This window comes from Phyllobates terribilis, unplaced genomic scaffold (genome assembly GCF_046119375.1).
Source record: "Phyllobates terribilis strain yellow unplaced genomic scaffold, ASM4611937v1 Scaffold_9__5_contigs__length_417890890, whole genome shotgun sequence".
NCBI classification, from domain to species: domain Eukaryota; kingdom Metazoa; phylum Chordata; class Amphibia; order Anura; family Dendrobatidae; genus Phyllobates; species Phyllobates terribilis.
The window spans coordinates 73,350,937-73,369,630 of NW_027362769.1; the positions used below are offsets into that span (position 1 = coordinate 73,350,937).

General features: G+C 48.5%; 1 protein-coding gene across 4 annotated transcripts in view; it reads left to right on the plus strand.

Annotated features, from left to right (window-relative positions):
* The window catches only part of LOC141161593 (uncharacterized), a 674,484-nt gene that overhangs the window by 56,256 nt on the left and 599,534 nt on the right, over positions 1-18,694 (plus strand). Inside the window, exons 1-2 of one of the 4 annotated variants that reach the window (XM_073646612.1) lie at positions 16,423-17,264; positions 17,725-18,688. The exons of 1 other annotated variant lie outside the window; for it this stretch is intronic. In XM_073646612.1, the coding sequence (XP_073502713.1) occupies positions 17,957-18,688 (732 nt within the window). In that variant the 5' untranslated portion in view covers positions 16,423-17,264; positions 17,725-17,956. Of the gene's footprint in view, positions 1-16,421; positions 18,689-18,694 lie in introns of those variants that run through there. 2 more of the 4 variants (XM_073646615.1, XM_073646613.1) reach the window with 2 other exon arrangements.

Here is an 18,694-nt window from a genome sequence, read left to right on the forward strand (position 1 = left end):
CCTCAGGTTTCAACACATCAGCCTCTTTTTTTGTTAAATTGGTCAACGGTTTAGCTTTTTTCCAAAAATGTTTGAAAATTTTTAATAATAGCAAACTCAAGAAAGTGCTGTAAATCTTTCAAAGACTTGGATTGAACTCAATCCTTAATAGCTTGAACCATAAAAGGATCAATTCGGAAACCTTTGGCTGACAAAATACATTCCCGGAAGTTTACCTCTTCCTTTGAAATACAGTGCATACATATCAGATATGAGACTTATAATCAGGTGAATAAACCAAGGTGTCATCTAGATAGACAACCACATATTGATCACTTTTATCTCTTATCTTTGAATATGTCAAAATTTTGAAAAATGTCTGGCTTATTACTTAGCCCAAACGCTAAAAACGATAATTGCGCTGAAAATATTGCCATTTCTGGCCTCCATTGAAATTTTGTTGCAGTGTGTCAGCAAACTTATTGACACGAGGTCGGCACTGTTAAAAATATTTACATACAGGCAAGCTATTTAAAACTGTGGTTTGTCCGTCACACGGATCACATGTAATTTTGATGAAAATTCTGCCATTTCTGGCCTCCATTAAAATTTTGTTTCAGTGTGTCAGTGAAGTTATTGACACCAGTTTGCTGTAAAAATAGTTGCCTACAGACCAGCTATTTTAAACTGTGGTTTGTCCGTCACACGGATCACATATAATTGCGCTGAAAATATTGCCATTTCTAGTCTCCATTGAAATTTTGTGGCAGTGTGTCAGTGAACTTATTGACATGAGGTCGGCGCTGTTAAAACTAGTTACCTACAGGCCAGCTATTTAAAACTGTGTTCTTTCCTCACATGGATCACATATAATTGCGCTGAAAATTCTGCCATTTCTGGCCTCCATTAAAATTTTGTTTCAGTATATCAGCGAAATAATTGTTTCATAGGATTATGATCAAGTGCTAGATCATGGGGTCCACAGGTCTTCTGGATCAAGTCTAGGGACAAAGAAGACATAAGAATACCCTCTGTTAGAATAGGAACTAGTTTGAAATCTTTGGTTTGAGATGTACAAATCTATGAGATAGAGCATCGTATTTAACGTTCTTAGTGCTGGGTCTAAATGTTACCATACAATCAAACATAGCAAAAATTAAAACCCATCTAACTTGCCCAGGGTTTAGTGTTTTGGCTGATTCGCGATACATACATTGAAAGTGCTGTAAATCTTTCAAAGACATGGATTGAACTCAATCCTTAATAGCTTGAACCATAAAAGGATCAATTCGGAAACCTTTGGCTGACAAAATACATGCCTGGAAGTTTACCTCTTCCTTTGAAATACAGTGCATACATATCAGATATGAGACTTATAATTAGGTGAATAAACCAAGGTGTCATCTAGATAGACAACCACATATTGATCACTTTTATCTCTTATCTTTGAATATGTCAAAATTTTGAAAAATGTCTGGCTTATTACTTAGCCCAAACGCTAAAAACGATAATTGCGCTGAAAATATTGCCATTTCTGGCCTCCATTGAAATTTGTTGCAGTGTGTCAGCAAACTTATTGACACGAGGTCGGCACTGTTAAAAATATTTACATACAGGCAAGCTATTTAAAACTGTGGTTTGTCCGTCACACAGATAACATATAATTTTGATGAAAATTCTGCCATTTCTGGCCTCCATTAAAATTTTGTTTCAGTGTGTCAGTGAAGTTATTGACACCAGTTTGCTGTAAAAATAGTTACCTACATGCCCGCTATTTTAAACTGTGGTTTGTCCATCACACGGATCACATATAATTGCGCTGAAAATATTGCCATTTCTAGTCTCCATTGAAATTTTGTGGCAGTGTGTCAGTGAACTTATTGACATGAGGTCGGCGCTGTTAAAAATAGTTACCTACAGGCCAGCTATTTAAAACTGTGTTTTTTCCTCACATGGATCACATATAATTGCACTGAAAATTCTGCCATTTCTGGCCTCCATTAAAATTTTGTTTCAGTATATCAGCGAAGTTATTGACACCAGTTTGCTGTTAAAAGTAGTTACCTACAGGCAAGCTATTTAATACTGTGGTTTGTCCGTCACACGGATCACATATAAGTTCGCTCCAAATTCAGCCATTTATAGTGAGCGCGGAAGATATTATCCTCTATTTAAAATGGGCAAGACATCTGGCAAGGGACGGGGAACTGGACGTGATGGTGATGGTGCTTGCATAGGCCGAGGCAGTCGGCAGGCTGAAATTGTGCCACAACAAACACCCACATCTTCTCGCTCGACCTTCCTGTCCCAATTAATAGGGGACCACAGAACACCACTATTGAACACAGAGCAGTGTGAAAAGGTTATTGGTTAGATAGCAGATAATGCTTCCAGTCACTTAGCCACCACCACCACCCTGTCTTCCACATGGTCAAGTCTCAGTAGCCGTGAGTTTGGACCGCATATTCCTCACCCTGATCCTCCTTCCTCCCAACATGACGAGTGCCCGGAGACAACTCATCCCACACTTGGACACTCCAAAGAGCTGTTCATTTTTCCATTTATAGATTCGGGCCTCTCGCCTGGTCCACTTGATGTGGGGCAAGAGGAGATCGCATGTACCGATGCCCAAACATTTGAGCAGTCACGGTCATATGAAGGCGATGGTGGGAAAGAGTCACAAGAGGTGGACGATGATGAGAAACAATTGCCCGAAAGTCAGGAGGAGAAACAGGGTGTGGAAGTGGAAGACGAGGTGGTGGATGATATAGTAACTGACCCAATCTGGCAGGAGGACATGCAGAGCCAGGACAGCAGCACACAGGGGGAGGGAGGCAGAGCACACAAGCAGGCAGGAAGAGGCAGTGTGGTGGTCGCAGACAGAAGGCAGGCAACCGTTCACCGTAACACCAACATGATGGAAGTTGCCAGTACAACTGTTAGGTCTTCCCGAGTCTGGTTGTTTTTTAAAGACTCTGCCGATAACCTTAAAAAGGCCATTTGCACCACCTGCCAGGCCAGCATCAGCAGGGGTAGCAAAACTACCTGCCTGACCACCACCATCAGGATCAGGCACATGGCAGCAAAACACCTGACTTTGTGGGCCGAACCCGAGGGTCCAGGAACAGTGTCTGCGGATGACACCACTGCTTCTTCCCCTGTTGTGCATGCAAGCCAATCCCCTGTCCATAGTGCATGCGAAGATGCCTCCTGACCTGTCGTTGCCTACTCTCAACTAGCACCATCAGCAAGCACGTACTTGTCCCAGTGCAGCGTTCAGTTGTCCATACCCGAGTCCTTGGAAAGCAAGCGCAAATACGCAGCCAACACCCCACAGGCCACACTACTAAATTCCTATATTTCGCGACTGCTTGCGCTCGAAATGTTGCCTTTTAGGCTCGTGGAGACAGAAGCTTTCTGCAACCTGATGGCGGCGGCCGTTCCTTGGTACTCGGTCCCCAACCGCCACTATTTCTCCCGGTGTGCCATCCCCACCTAATCACGGACACGTGGACAAATGCTTGTGGGCAGGGATGGTACATCTCGCTGATGGCACACTGGGTTAACATAGTGGAAGCCGGGACCCAGTTGGACGTTGAGACGGAACACATCCTCCTGACGTCGAGAATTGCGGGCCCTTGGTCAATCAGGGTTTCCTCCGCAGTCTACAGCTCCTGCACCTCATCCTCCTCAGCCTCCCCCTCCTCTTCAGCCTCCACATCATTCACAAGCTGGAAGCACTGCAGCACTGCCTCAGCCAAGCAGCAACAGGCTGTGCTGAAGCTAATATGCTTAGGTGACAAACCGCACAATTCTGAAGAGTTGTGGACAGCTCTGAAAGAGCAGTCAGATCTGTGGCTCACACCGCTGAACCTACAGCCAGGCATGGTCGTGTGTGACAATGGCCGGAACCTGGTGGCGGCTCTGAGGCGAGGCGAGCTCACGCATGTGCCATGCCTGGCCCATGTGCTTAACCTCATGGTTCAACGGTTTCTCAAAACCTACCCGGCGCTGCCAAATCTGATTGTCAAAGTACATTGCCTGTGTGTCCATTTTAGAAAGGCAGCTACAGTTTCCGCCACCCTTGCTGTGCTTCAGCAACATATGCAGTTTCCGGCTCACCGACTTCTGTGTGATCTCCCCATGCATTAGAACTCTACACTGCAGATGTTGGGAAAGATTTGTGAGCAGAAGAGGGCAGTTGTTGACTACCAGCATCAACAAGGCCGTCGGTATTCAGTGTAGACTCCACACATAAGACCTCATGAGTGGACATTGATGTCAGACATCTGTACCATCCTCCAAAACTTTGAGGACTCCACCAAGATGGTGAGCGGTGATGACGCCATAATTAGCGTCACCATCCCGCTTCTCTGTCTTCTGAAACGCACTCTGCTTACAATCAAAGAGGATGCATTGCAGGCGGAGCATGAGCAGATGGAGCAAGGAACCATGCAGGGTGATTACATACAGCGCAGCCTCATCTCATCCCAATGTGGATTGGGTGACAATGAGGAAGAGGAGGAGGAGGAGGAAGAACAGAAGCTAGTTTCATGCGCTATAGATGGTACTACCTGCACAACTGTAATACAGTCCAGTGCTGGCGAACCTATGGCACGCGTGCCAGAGGGGGCACGCAGAGCCCTCCCGGTGGGCACGCTCGCCATCGCCACAGCACTAGCGCTACTTGATCGGGCTTAGCGGGTGAGAACTCTGAGCTCACCAAGTGGCGACGCAAGCCCGCTACTTCAACTAGATGTGCGTTCTCGGACACACATCTAGCTGAAGAGTATTGCAGTGCACGTACTTGCCAGGCCCGTGCGCCACAATACACGCTGCTGGCCAATCAGTCAGCATACAAGTGTCAGTGACGTCATGCTCCCCCGTCGCTAGGACGCTGGAGTCAGCAGCCGGCTACAGGAGAGGACGCTGCGCGGGAGAAGAAAGAAGGTGAGTAGGAGTGTTTAGTATGTTTTTTTTTTTTAATATGCGATGCACAGCGGGGCTAGCAAGCTAGGGGGAGCATATATATATGGACTAGGGGGGAGCATATATACATGGACTGTGGGGAGCGAGCATATATGCATGGACTGGGGGGAGGGAGCATATATACATGGACTGGGGGAGGGAGAATATATACATGGACTGGGGGAGGGAGCATATATACATGGACTGGCGGAGGGAGAATATATATATGGACTTGGGGAGGGAGCATATATACATGGACTCGAGGGAAGGAAATATATACATGGACTGGGGGGAGGGAGCATATATACATGGACTAGGGGGGAGGGAGCATATATATGTAGCGCCCCAAGGGTTCTGCCGCTACAGAGGTATTGCATCTCAACCAGATGTGCGATATCTCACTTCCAGGTAAGGATGGAGTGTGGATCAGGACCCTGACACCTGCATGCATTACACCACATTTCAGGGGGGCAAGGAGACCCATATGCTCCAAGTAGAGCACGACAGTCCCTGTCCCTGGCTGGAGTGGGGGGAGGGAACACCGAGGAAGGGGGGACCCTGTAGTGCATAGGAGGGAGAGGGCAGTTCCTGGGTGCACTTAGAGGGAGGTATAAAATGTGGGAGCCATCTTAGAGAGAGCAGTTGAGTTGAGAGGGGAGTTCAGTCAGAGGAGAAGACAGGGAGCAGAGGCTCAGGCCGAGCCCTGCTCCGCAGGCAGGCCGAAGAGAGCGGCCGGAGCCTGGAGGAAGGAGGAGGAAGGAAGAGGAGCAGAGGAGGCTCCAGGAACAAGGAACGAAGGGACCCCAGGGGTGTGGACTGGCGAGTCGCCACCGCACGCCCGAATCTACCTGTGTAGGGGGGTCAGGTCAAAGGGGGAGACCGGTCCCCGAAACTAGTGGAGGCGGGGAACTACCCTCAGCTAGAAACCGGAGGCTGTGACATTTTATGTGGCGCAGCCCCTCACTACACCCGCTAGGAAGGCACCACATAGGATCAGGGAAACGGCACCAATGTTGACCAGAGAAGGCCTGAGGCAGCCGGACAGAAGCGAGGTCACTGGCGGGGTACGACAGGCCAGAGAAAGGACACACAAAGGGGGTCCTGTGAAATGCTCCAAAGTTATCTGGGAGTAGGCCGAGCCCCTCACCTGGTGAACACAGTGCGACGTGGGACGTTATGACCAGCTGTAGTAATGTGGATAAAGAACTGTGAGTAAATACCCTGGACTGCATTACAGGACTCTGTGTCGTTACTGCTGCTCCCGCGCGCCATCACCCCCAATATCCACACTTGCTGCCCTGAGGCTATACTCCTCCCGTGGAGAGTTATACTATCCTCTGCTGCACTCCCAACACCAGCCTCAGCGGTCTGCCCTGCAGCGGCGGTTCACTTTGATCGCAATCCACGGGTGGCGTAGTCGGACATTTAATCACAAAACCCTATAAATAAGAATGCCATTTGGGTTGACCACCCTGAGCCACGGGACCGGGTCCCCGCCACGCAAGGACTACAACCCCCAACATCCATATCGGGTCTGGTTCCGGGTATCCCCACACACACGCGGCCCAGGGGGCGCGTCATATACATGGACGGGGGGAGCATATATACATGGACTGGGGGGAGTGAGCATATATACATGGACTGGGGGGAGGGAGCATACAGTATATATGACGCGCCCCCTGGGCCTGTGTTGTGTAGCGTTGCGCACGCGGGGAATACCCGGAGCCGGATCTGTCGGGGTTAGTAGTCCTCGTGGCGGTGACCCGGTCCGTGCCCAGGGTGTCAAACTAAGTGGCGGAATTTAGCAGAAGATGTTATAGTGTTCGACTACGCCACCCGTTGAATGCGGTTATGAAGCCGCCGCTGCAGGGCAGACCGCTGAGGCCGGTGGTACAGTTGTGCAGCGTGGGTAGTATAACCCCCAACGGGAGGGGTATGGCCTCAGGGCAGCAGACGTGGATGATGGGGATAGCAGAATTGCACGCAGGCACCAGGAACCACTCAGAGACGGTGCGGTGTAGTTCAGGGTCTTTACTGGTGGCAAAGGTAGACCCTCCCGGGAGTACTGGCTAGCGATCGGGGCCTGGTCAGTCCGTGAGCAGATAGGATCTCCCCTGGCCAGGCGGAGTTGTAGGCCTCCCCAACTAATTGTACTCTTCCTGGCTACCTTGCTAGAAGCGGGTAAAAGTAGCCCATGTCCCTGAGTGTACCGTGTGGTGCTCACCCGTATGGCCGGTGACTCGGGGCCTTCTGGTAGCCTCCGCTCCACGACGGCGGTGCTGGTCCCTTGCGTGTGACCGTGCCTTCGGGTTTCTTGGCCAGAGGACCTGAAATCCCCTGCCGGACGGTTTCTGCTGCTGGGTATGGAACAGTCCCCACAGCCTCGGACTCCGTGTCCGGTGAGATCTCTTCAGTCAGGACGAGCTCTACAGCTTCCAGTCCTGGACCCCTTTTATCACTGCTCCCACAGAGCTCCTGATCTTGCTCTCCCTGCATCTGCTCCACTCCAGACCAGACTGTGTCTCTGTCTGGGACTCCTCTTCTTCTCTTCTTTTAACCCCACCTCAGCCCCAGTTTATATAGGGGAAGTTCTTCCCCTCCCAGGACTGGGCAGGAGGTGTGGCAAGCTTAGGGTTCCTGACCAGGAGACCTCCCACCTGCTCACAGACGTAATATTGCTATTACTGTGGTAACCAGAACCCTGGGGTGCCACATTCCCCCCTAGTAAAATTTAGTACTCCGGGACTAAACATATTTTTGAAAACATAACAGGGTATAAACAGGAACAATACAATAAGGAAAAACACGTTAGGGTGGTCACGGAGTGTCCGCAACCGGGTGCAATTTTTGAAGCAAAAAGGGTGTCCATTTCACCAAAGAACGGGGAGCCGTAACCAGGTAGGGGTCTGTCCTGCCCCGAGTCTTTAACAGCCTATAGTCCGTTCCTGGGTTGCGCTCCAAACATATATACAACAGAGTTCCGGTTAATCCACAAAAGACACCTATAAAATAACTGGAAAAACATAATTATTTACAAGCAACAGTAAACAGGTAAATACCAATAAGACAGTCTGAACACTTTAGATCCTCCAACGTACGGGCAACTGGCCTCTATTGGCCCTAGTAGACCTACGGAGCTTACTGACCGGTCCTGAGCTACAGGGTGTAGGAGCTTTCAAAGGTAAGCTGGGCAGTAGTGTTGAGCCACCCCCGTAGTGTTCGAGTTCGGTTCGGTTCGTCGAACACCCGTGTGTTCGCCGAACTGTTCGTCGAACTGTTCGTCGAACACCTTCGAACACCGTTAAAACCAATGGCAGGCAAACAAAAACACATAGAAACACATAGAAAACACCTTCAAAGGTGTCCAAAAGCTGACAAACTGCTCAGAAGACACAACTAACACATGGAAAAGTGACAAGTACATATAGTCATGCAAAAAGAAAAGAGGTGGAGGAGTAAAAGGAGGGGGAGACACAGATATAGGCATGTCATGCCCTTCTAAAATCCAAAAAGTGAGAAGCCGAGACGGCCAGTCCGCTCCTGCCCGTGCCACCTCCGTGTCGCCGGGTTTGTGCCAGAGCCGCGGTGAACCCTGACGGCCAGCCCCCCTCTCCCAATACTGGTGCCTGTCCGCTGGTGGGTCGAGAGAGCCCCCCTGTGGTGGAGGCAGCTCTAAGCTTTTTAATTTAAATTGTCCCTCTAATTTGAATGAATACACTTTAAATCCATTTACAAGGATCTATTGGAGGGCAAGTCTCATGCCAGCAGCCGCGTAATTCCAGCTCCAGTAGCGTCCACTAAAGCTGCTGCAGTTAAAAAGCTTTTATAAGGATCGAGCTCGGCTGTCCACCGCAAGGCATCCTAGTGCCAGTCCCAGCCCCTATGCCTTGGGGTGCCTCCTGATGCTCTTCACTGAGTATCCCGTGGTCCCGAAGCATTTCCTTTGAAAAAATTAAGTGTCCAAACTACAGGTGGTGTAGCTTGCTTAACAGCCGGGATAATCCGCTGACTAGCAGACACTGCTACTAGGCACAAAGTATTTCCTGGGCTAGATGCAGTTAAAAATTTGTAAGTAGATACTCTCGTTGGATGCTGAGAAAGCATTCCATAGAGTCTCCTGGCACGCCATATATGATTCTCTTAAAAAGCTTGGGGTAGGGGTCTAGGGGACCCTTTTATAGCCAAAATCACGGCCCTGTATCACAATACGTCACCTAGGCTGAAGATAAATGGAACTGTAGCACCGAGGGCTCGGTTGCTACAGACGTATTGCACCTCACCCAGAGGTGTGATATCTCACTCTCAGATAAGGATGGAGTGTGGATCAGGACCCGACACCTGCATGCATTACACCACATTGCCGTGGGGCAGGGCGACCAATATGCCCCTGAGATGGGCACGACAGTCCCTGTCCCTGGCTGGAGTGGGGGGAGGGAACACTGAGGAAGGGGAACCCTGCAGTGCAGGAGCAGGGAGGAAGCAGTTCCTGGGTGCATTGAGAAGGGAGTATAAAAGGTGGGCACCATCTTAGTTCAGTGCAGAGAAGTCTGAGCAGAAGTGGCAGGGAGCAGGGGCTCTGCATGAGCTCTGCTCCGGAGGCGGGCCTAGTAACAGAGGCCCAGGCCTGCAAGAGGGAGAAGGAAGGAAGAGGAGCGGAGAAGGCTCCAAGAACGAGGAATGAAGGGATCCCAGGGGTGCGGACGGGCGAGTCGCCACCGCACGCCCGAATCCACCTGCGTGGAGGGGTCAGGCCAAAGTGGGAGACCGGTCCCCGAACTAGTGGAGGCAGGAAACGACCCTCAGCTAGAAACCGGAGGCTCTGACATTTTATGTGGCGCAGCCCCTTGCTCCACCCGCTAGGAAGGCACCACATAGGGTCAGGGAAACTGGCGCCAAGTTTACCAAGAGGAGGCCCGAGGCAGCCGGACAGAAGTGTTGGTAAGAAAGGCCAGACAAAGGACACACAAAGGGGGTCCTGTGAAGCGCTCCAAAGTTATCTGGGAGTTGTCTGAGCCCCTCACCTGGTGAGCACAGTACGACGTGGGCAGCCGTTACCTGCAGACGTGGTCTGGATAATAAGAACTGTGAGTAAAGGCCCTGAACTGCATCACTGACTCCGTGTCGTTACTGCTGCTGCCCTGCACCATCACCCCCATCCTCCGCATACACTGCCCTGAGGCTATACTCCTCCCGTGGGGAGTTATGCTACGCTCTGCTGCACCCACAACACCAGCCTTAGCGGTCTGCCCTGTAGCGGCGGTTCACTCTGACCGCAATCCACGGGTGGCGTAGTCGGACATTTAAACATCAAAACCACATAAATAGTTCCGCCACTGGTTTGACCGCCCTGAGCCACGGAACCGGATCGCCGCCACGAAGACTACAACCACCAGCATCCACCAAAAAGGGTCCGGCTCCGGGTGTCCCAAGGCCCAGGGGGTGCGTCAGAACATTTTCATCACCTTTCACAATCACCAATGGGACAAGGCAGGGATGTCCTCTGTCCCCTCTCTTATACATCCTAGTGACGGAGCACCTGCTCTCATCAATTCGCCATAACCCCAATATTAGGTGGATTGAGGTGGGAGGCACCGAGTACAAGTGCTCTCTATTTGCTGATGATGTCCTAGTATATATCACTCAATCACATATATCCATCCCTGCTGTTATGGCTGAAATAGATCACTTTGTTACATGGTAAAATTTTAAAATCAATGCAGCGAAGTCTGAGGCCCTCGATGTCTCCCTCCCTAAATCCATATAGGATTCCATCCAGTCCAACTTTCCCTTTGCCTGGCCCTCACAGGGTATCAAATACTTAGGAATTCCTATTCATAGAGACCTCTCCCATCTATGTTATCTTAATTTTGGGCCCTTTATTGAACAATTCCATACAGACCACGGTTGGCAAGTTAGAACTGTAAGATTCACTACGTGAACCACTGGTGTTTTGTGGAAAAGCACATGTACACCGCGTTCCAAATTATTATGCAAAAAGTGTTTAGGAGTGATAAGGGAAGAATTTGTTTGTTTGTCAGTTAAACTCATTGATGGTGATGTGTGTCAGGGCTCTTTATATCACTGTAAGCAATTGCAGACACCTGTGCTAATTAGTTTGGCAGGTGTGTCCAATGAAAGGCAAGACTACTTAAGAAGGCTCTCTCACATTATTAAGCAGCCTACATTTTCTGCCAAAATGGGAAAGAAAAAGGATGTGTTGGCTGCTGAGAAGCAACAAATTGTGGAGTGTTTAGGTCAAGGCATGACTACAATCAACATTGTGCAATGATCAGGATGAAGTGTCTTGGCAATCAAGAAGTATGTAGCTGATTCACAGTACACACGTGTGCGTGCTGATAAGGGCAAATTGAGGACTCTTTCCTACAGGCAATTACGTCAGGTTGAAAGAGCAGCGGCAAAAAAGCCTTGTCATAGCAGCAGACAAGTTTTTGAAGCTGCTTGTGCCTCCAACGTCCCCCGAATAACAAGATGCAGGGTCCTTCAGAGGTTTGCAGCTGTGCATACGCCATCCTGTCGACCTCCTCTATCCACTTCACACAAGCAGAAACGGCTCCAGTGGGCCAAACATTACATGAAGACTGATTTCAAAACTGTTTTGTTCACGGATGAGTGCCGTGCAGCGCTCGATGGTCCAGATGAATGGAGTGGAGGATGGCTGGTTGATGGACACCCCACGCAAACACGGCTACAGCGCCAACAAGGAGGAGGTGGAGTAATGTTTTGGGCTGGAATCATGGGGAGAGAGATTGTCGGCCCCTTTAGGATCCCTGAAGGCGCTAAAGATGAACTCCATAATGTATGTGGATTTTCTCAAACAGCACTTCCTGCCATGGTTCAAGAAGAAGAACCGTGTATTTCACAGCAAGATCATTTTTCTGCATGATAATGCACCATCTCATGCTGCACATAAAACATCTGCATCTCTGGCTGATATGGGCATAAAAGGGGACAAACTTATGGTGTGACCCCCATGCTCCCCTGACCTCTACCCCATTCAGAACCTTTGGAGCATCATTAAAAGGAGTGTCTATGATGGCGGGAGGCAGTTCACATCTAAGCAACAGCTCTGGGAGGGTATTCTGTCCTCATGCAAAACAATTGAAGCAGAAACCATCCAAAACCTGACAAATTCAATGGACGAGAGAGTTCAGAAGCTCCTTTCGAACAAGGGGTCCTATGTGAAAATGTAACATCACCTAGAATAAAGTTTTGAGTTGAAAACTGTTTGATTTCAGTTTCTAACAACCTGCTAATGCTTATAATTTCAAAAATGACCATTTTTTTGGTCTTTATTAAAATGAAAAGGTTGATCGAAAAGTTTGGGGGATCTAAGAGTGTGGCAACCCAGTAGTCATGATTACTTCAAATTCTGACAATATGAGGGTCATGCTGCAGGTAGTGCAGCAAGAAGGCACTTATGTGTCTTGCGCATCTCGGAGCCCCAAAATTATTTTCCGGGCTAGATGCAGCTAAAAATTATTTTTAATTTTAAATCTGGTGAAGCTTTAGTATAGATGGCCTAATAGGATCAGTGCTGCACACTGCTACAAAGCCCAAATTATTTTCCAGTCAAGATACAGATAAACATGATTAGTAATTTGAAAGCTTAAAACGGTTGGTAGGGTGATTTTAACCAATCATCAAGCTTTTACTCTCCCCAGGATGACACAGGGGTAGAAAAGTCGTTTCGGATCCATGATTTGTTCATCTTTATGAACGTGAGTCTGTCTACATTATCAGTGGAGAGCCGCGTGCGCTTATCTGTCAGCACACCACCAGCAGCGCTGAACACACGTTCAGACAGAACGCTGGCTGCGGGGCATGACAAGATCTCCAAGGCGTAAGTGGCTAGCTCCGGCCATTTATCCAGATTGGAAGCCCAAAAAGAGCAAGGGTCCAGTGACACAGTCGTGGCTTCAATGTTTACTTGGAGATACTCCTGTACCATCGTCTCTAGGCGTTGACTATGTGTCAAACTTCTTGTCTCCTGTGGCCTTGCAAAGGATGGGCTAAAAAAGTGGTGAAATGATTCCGCAAAATTGATGTTACCAGCAGATACTGTGGTTCTGTTACGGTTTGAGTGCTGAACACTTGACGGTCCCACGGTTGGCAAGTTGGAACTGTGAGATTCACTACGTGCACCACTGGTATTTTGTGGAAAAGCACATGTAAGATTCTGCAACAGTCTCTGCTGATACTCCTGCATGCGTGCATCCCTTTCTATGGCAGGAATAATTTCTGCAAATTTACTTTTGTACCAGGGATCTAACAGTGTGGCAACCCAGTAGTCAGGATTATTTCTAATTCTCACAATTCGAGGGTCATGTTGCAGGTAGTGCAGCAAGAAGGCACTCATGTGTGTTGCGCATCCAGGAGCACCAAGTCCCTGTTGTGTTGGTGGCGAGGTAACAATCATGCTTCCTTCCTCTGTCCTCTCCCCCCAACCTCGCACAACAGAAATGTGATCAAGGTCTCCCTCATCTGATGAGTCTTCCATCAGTTCGTCCTCCACTTCTTCCTGGGCTCCTGCACCTTCCTCACTAGTTTGGCTGCTACCATGCGCCCTGGTAAAACCATCTCCCCCACCCTCACGTGCCTGCCGCCTTGGTGCTGCCGACCGTCTGGACCTTGCAGATGTTAGCCCTTCCGCATACAACTCCTCCTCCTCTACTTCCTCCACCTCCTCTTGTGCCACCACCTGACTCCGAATTCTGTTTAACATGTGCTCCAGCATGTAAATCACCGGAATAGTCATGCTGATAATGGCATCGTCAGCACTAAACATCTTCGTCGCCATTTCAAAACTGTGCAGAAGGGTGCATAGGTCCCTGATCTGAGACCACTCCTCCAGCGTGATTTGCCCCACCTCTGAATCTCGTTGGCCCAGGCTATACGTCAGAACGTATTGCACCAGGGCTTGTCGGTGCTGCCACAGTCGCTGCAACATGTGCAGAGTTGAATTCCACCGGGTAGGCACATCGCATTTTAGCCGGTGAAGTGGCAGGCCCAACGACTTCTGTAGAGATGTAAGTCGCTGAGCTGCGGGATGCGAACGGCGGAAGTGAGCACACAGCGACTGTGCCCTCTGCAGAAGGCCATCTAGTCTGGGATAGTGGGCTAAAAATTGCTGGACAACCAGGTTCAACACGTGAGCCATACAAGGCACGTGTGTGACATTGCCCCGGCAAAGGGCCGCACCCAGGTTTGCAGCATTGTCGCACACGGCCTTCCCTGGTTTCAGGTCCAGTGGAGACAACCATTCATAAAATTGGTTCTCCAGAGCTGACCACAACTCCTCAGCTGTGTGACTCACATTTCCCAGACATTTCAATGTAAAAACCGCCTGATGACGTTGAGCCCTACTGCCAGCATAGTAAGGAGGTGTGCAGGATCCCTTCTGCGCAGTTAGGAAGCTTGTGGCATGACCAGACAGGCTTTGGGTGCAGGTGGAAGACCGAGAGGAGGTTGAGGAGGCAGAAGCAGTGGAGGAACTTTGACATAAAGAGGATTGACGCACAACTCGTGGGGACGGCAAGACTTGGACAGCAGCCCCTTGTCCTGCTGTCACCATAGTTACCCAGTGCCCAGTCAGCGACATGTAACGCCCCTGTCCATGCCTACTCGTCCAAGTGTCTGTGGTGAAATGCACCCTGTCACACACAGAGTTTCTCAAAGAAGCGGTGATGTTGTGTGCGACATGCTGGTGGAGCGCAGGCACACCTTTCTTTGAGAAGTAGTGCCGACTGGGCATCTGGTACTGGGGCACTGCGACGGACATAAGGTCTCGAAAATCCTCTGTGTCCACCAGGCGGAAAGGCAGCATTTCTGTAGCCAAGAGCTTGCAGATGGTGAAATTCAACCTCTTAGCTTTCTCATGGCTAGGAGGAAATGGTCTTTTACTTGTCCACATCTGAGGGACCGAGGGCTGGCTATTGTGCTTAGACGGGGTTGATAAGGGTGTCCCCGGCAAACTGCCGGTCTGTGAGGAAGATGCAGGCGGACATGTTAGGTTGCCTTGATCCAAAGGTGGTGCTATCGATGTCGGACAGCGCTCAAGACCAGCTGGTGTTACCACCTCCAAAGAAAATGATGACCTGCCAATCACGCTGGCTGTTGCGGGTAAAGAGGTGGCAGGTCTGCGCCCCAAAACAGGTGTGACTGCTGTCCCCCCAGTCACAGAGGATGAAGAGGCCGCGGATGCACAAGATATGGCAGACGGTGGTTGGCCCGGCCGGCTAGGCCGCATTGTAGCACACTGAGCTTCCCACTGCAACTTATGCTTCATGTCCATGTGCCGGTTCATGCATGAAGTACTCAAACTATGTATTTTTTGGCCTCTACTTAGCTTTTGCTGACAAATGTTACAGATAACACGAGTTGGGTCATCTTTATCGATCTGAAAAAATGCCCAGGCTATGCAAGGCTTAGCACCCATGCGACCTGAAGAGCCACCACGACTTGTGGTGAGAGGCAGAGTTGTGTTTGAGGATGCAGTTGTTGACGTGCTTCCAGTACTACGTCTCTGTCCAGAAAGGCGCAACCTGACCTCGTCGTCACTAGCATCTTCCTCCACCTCCTCTGCTGACCTCATCTCTTGGCTGACTGTTGGTTGACAGTAAGTGGGATCTCCGACCTCATCATCATCACCCTGTGCGTTATCACACCCGTCGTCCTCAGAGCCAACCTGTTCCTGCCCTGACAAAAAATTAAAGTTGTCGCTCCAATCAGGTATTTGAGTCTTATCATCGTCTTCCTCATTGTCTCCACCAACAGGAGTTACAGTTTGGGAATGAGGGTCTACATTATGGTCAGAACCTTCTGCGTCTGGTCCTGGATCCGACTCATAAAGATTCTGGGCATCAGTGCAGATCATTTCCTCGTCTGGATTCACAGAAGCGCTGGAGTCGACCTCTGATTCCCAGGCTATAGTATGAGTAAACAGCTCTGCAGACTCAACCATCTGTTCTACCTCATACTCAGACGGGCAGCTGGAGATTTGGGAGCTGTGAGGAAGCAAGTGCGATTTGGGTGACACCTTTGAGGACTGGAGTATTTGTGATGTTGAAGTTGATGTGGAGGAGAGCCCACTTAAAGGAGCACTTGATATCCGTTGAAGCACCTGCTGTTTTTGTGCCTCATCTGGAATTTGTAGCGATTGGCGTGGCCGTAAGAAAGGGATCTTATCACATTGTCCGCTAAAAGAAGTAGACATTTTAGTTTGGCTGGAAGATGGTCTTTCTTCTGCACCTACCCCACGGACACAACCTTTTTTCCCCTTCCCAACACGCCTATTCCCCTTTCCACCAGCAGCAGGCCTTTTTCCACTCATTTTGGTGGTTAACTAATTCACAACTCTGGAGTTGTTTGCACAAAAAAACAATGGATGGTAACCGAGCAGAGCTGAGTGGCCAAACTGTGGTATTAGGCCAAAACTATTGGCTGGGTGAAACTACGCAACATATCCGAGACCGCATTTCACAACACAAGTCTACGATCCGATGCCGACGTACGATGCTTCCTATACCGGCACACTTTTTAGCCATGTCACATGGCATTTCACAGCTAAGGTATCAGGTCATTGACCATATTCCACCACATAGACGGGGAGGCAATCGGATTAAAAAACTCAAGAAACGAGAGCTATACTGGATCCATACCTTACAGACTCTCACCCCTAAGGGATTAAATAGGGAATATGAAGTACAATATGATTAATTGAATTGATCCTTTGCAGTGTCCAATTTTCCTATGGTGATTGTATTTGATTGTTCTATGTGTAATTTGATGCCATTGACTGTTTCCTTCTTTTTTAGGTCCTAAGCTAAAGCACTCTGTCACCTCAGAATCGTATTACATGTACATTTATTGAGGACTCCCTCTTCTGCATATTAGAAATTAAATGAAAAATTATTTTCTCTATTGTGATACAGTATAAGTGCCTTATGACCAGATCATTCCCTTTCAGATAGGTATATTCTGTGGTGAACACTTTTAATACATCATTCCTATTCCTCCCATGTAATTCATTAAGTGTCCACTGTGTGTCCTCAGCGCGACTGTTGCACTGCGCATGACAGGAACTTCCCTGCGTCTCACTACTCTTTCTTCTGCGTTCCAGCACTCACACCGGAAGAGGGCACCACGCACGCCACGCATGAACGGACACACATTACCGACACTACCATACACATGGCATTAATTGCCTCACCGGCTATAAGAAGGATGGGGCTTCATCTCTCTCATACTGCACGGCATGTCACCGCTTCACCTGTCTCATACATTCCCCCATCTACCAGGTATGTCATACACAGAATGTGTTTATGTCGCCCTTCCTGTTATTTAGAATGTACCTATTTCGCTCTATTTGACTAGTATGCCTTCTACCTATAGGCACTATAGAATGCCTGCCTCTCCAGATTCCCTTTCTTTCCTTTTTCCCCCATGGAACATCCTTTGTCTATTAATTGATTTTGATGATACTGGGCTTCTGTGACTACACATTATTCCATGTATACCATGAAGCACAGCCCTTTATTAGAGTATGTCTCTTGTTTTATGCCATTTCTTCATTGTTATTGAAGATAGCCCCCTATATATTATGCATGGTGATCGTATTTCTTATCTGCAATTTTTCTTTATTATGTAAATTTAATTAGACCTTGTGTCATATTACATGCAATATATCCCGACCTGTGTACAGACAATGTTGGTTTAATTCCTGATTTATTAAAACATGCATTTTTCATTTATGCTTAGAAAAGGCCCTGATAAAGACCTTTTAGGTCGAAACGTTGGCCGATCTACTTTCTGTGGGGTTCTACCGATACAATAAAATATAATTTTTTGTGCATCTACATTGGAGTGCCGAAGTTTCTTTGATTTTTGCTAGTAATATATTACTTCAGAGCACCCATTTATTTGACAGTGAAGCGATCCCTTACTTCATTGATCATATTATTTTTTTGGGATTACGCTCCTGTGGCTTTAAATGTCTTCTACGACGTTCGCATTTAACCAAGAGGAAGCAAGCGGGATTCTTGCACGTGTCACGACGCCCGGCACTTTTCTTCATACTCCTATTGAAGAGGTTCGCACGCGGGATTTGGAAAAGGAACTAAGGAGATATACTGCTCTAGATCTGCATAGCATCACTCTTGCAGAATACCATAAATCACAACGGATTCCACGTGGATTAAGGGTAAATCTACGTCCCACTCTGTTTAGTGAGAATTCTGATTATTGTACAAAGTTTGAGGGGATCCTCAATAAATGTTCCATGGACATTATTCTACTGACTATTGATTTTATACAAAAGGAAATAACGGATCTACAGACCAGAATTGCCTCTACAGAGGAACAGTTAAGCCATACAATATCAGCTGAAGAATTCACAACGTTGAAGAATAAAGTAGACAAAACTGTCTCCGAATATCGTAACGAACTTCAACTGAGAAAAAAATCTAAGTTTCTTCGTGACGCTGAGGATTACCTTAATAATCAAGTGTACAGATGGCGTTTTTCCGTACAGGGCAGAAACAGCAGACCATACAGACGAGGATACAACTCTTCACCAGGCCGAAACTCTTCTACCGACAGCGAGAAAGGTACCTATACACCCAATTATTTTTTGGACCAGCGAAGGAATCGTCCACCCAGAATCAGACGAGGCGGGGGAGGCGATCGACAAGGAGACAGCACTCGGATGACAACTCGTTCACAGGTAGGA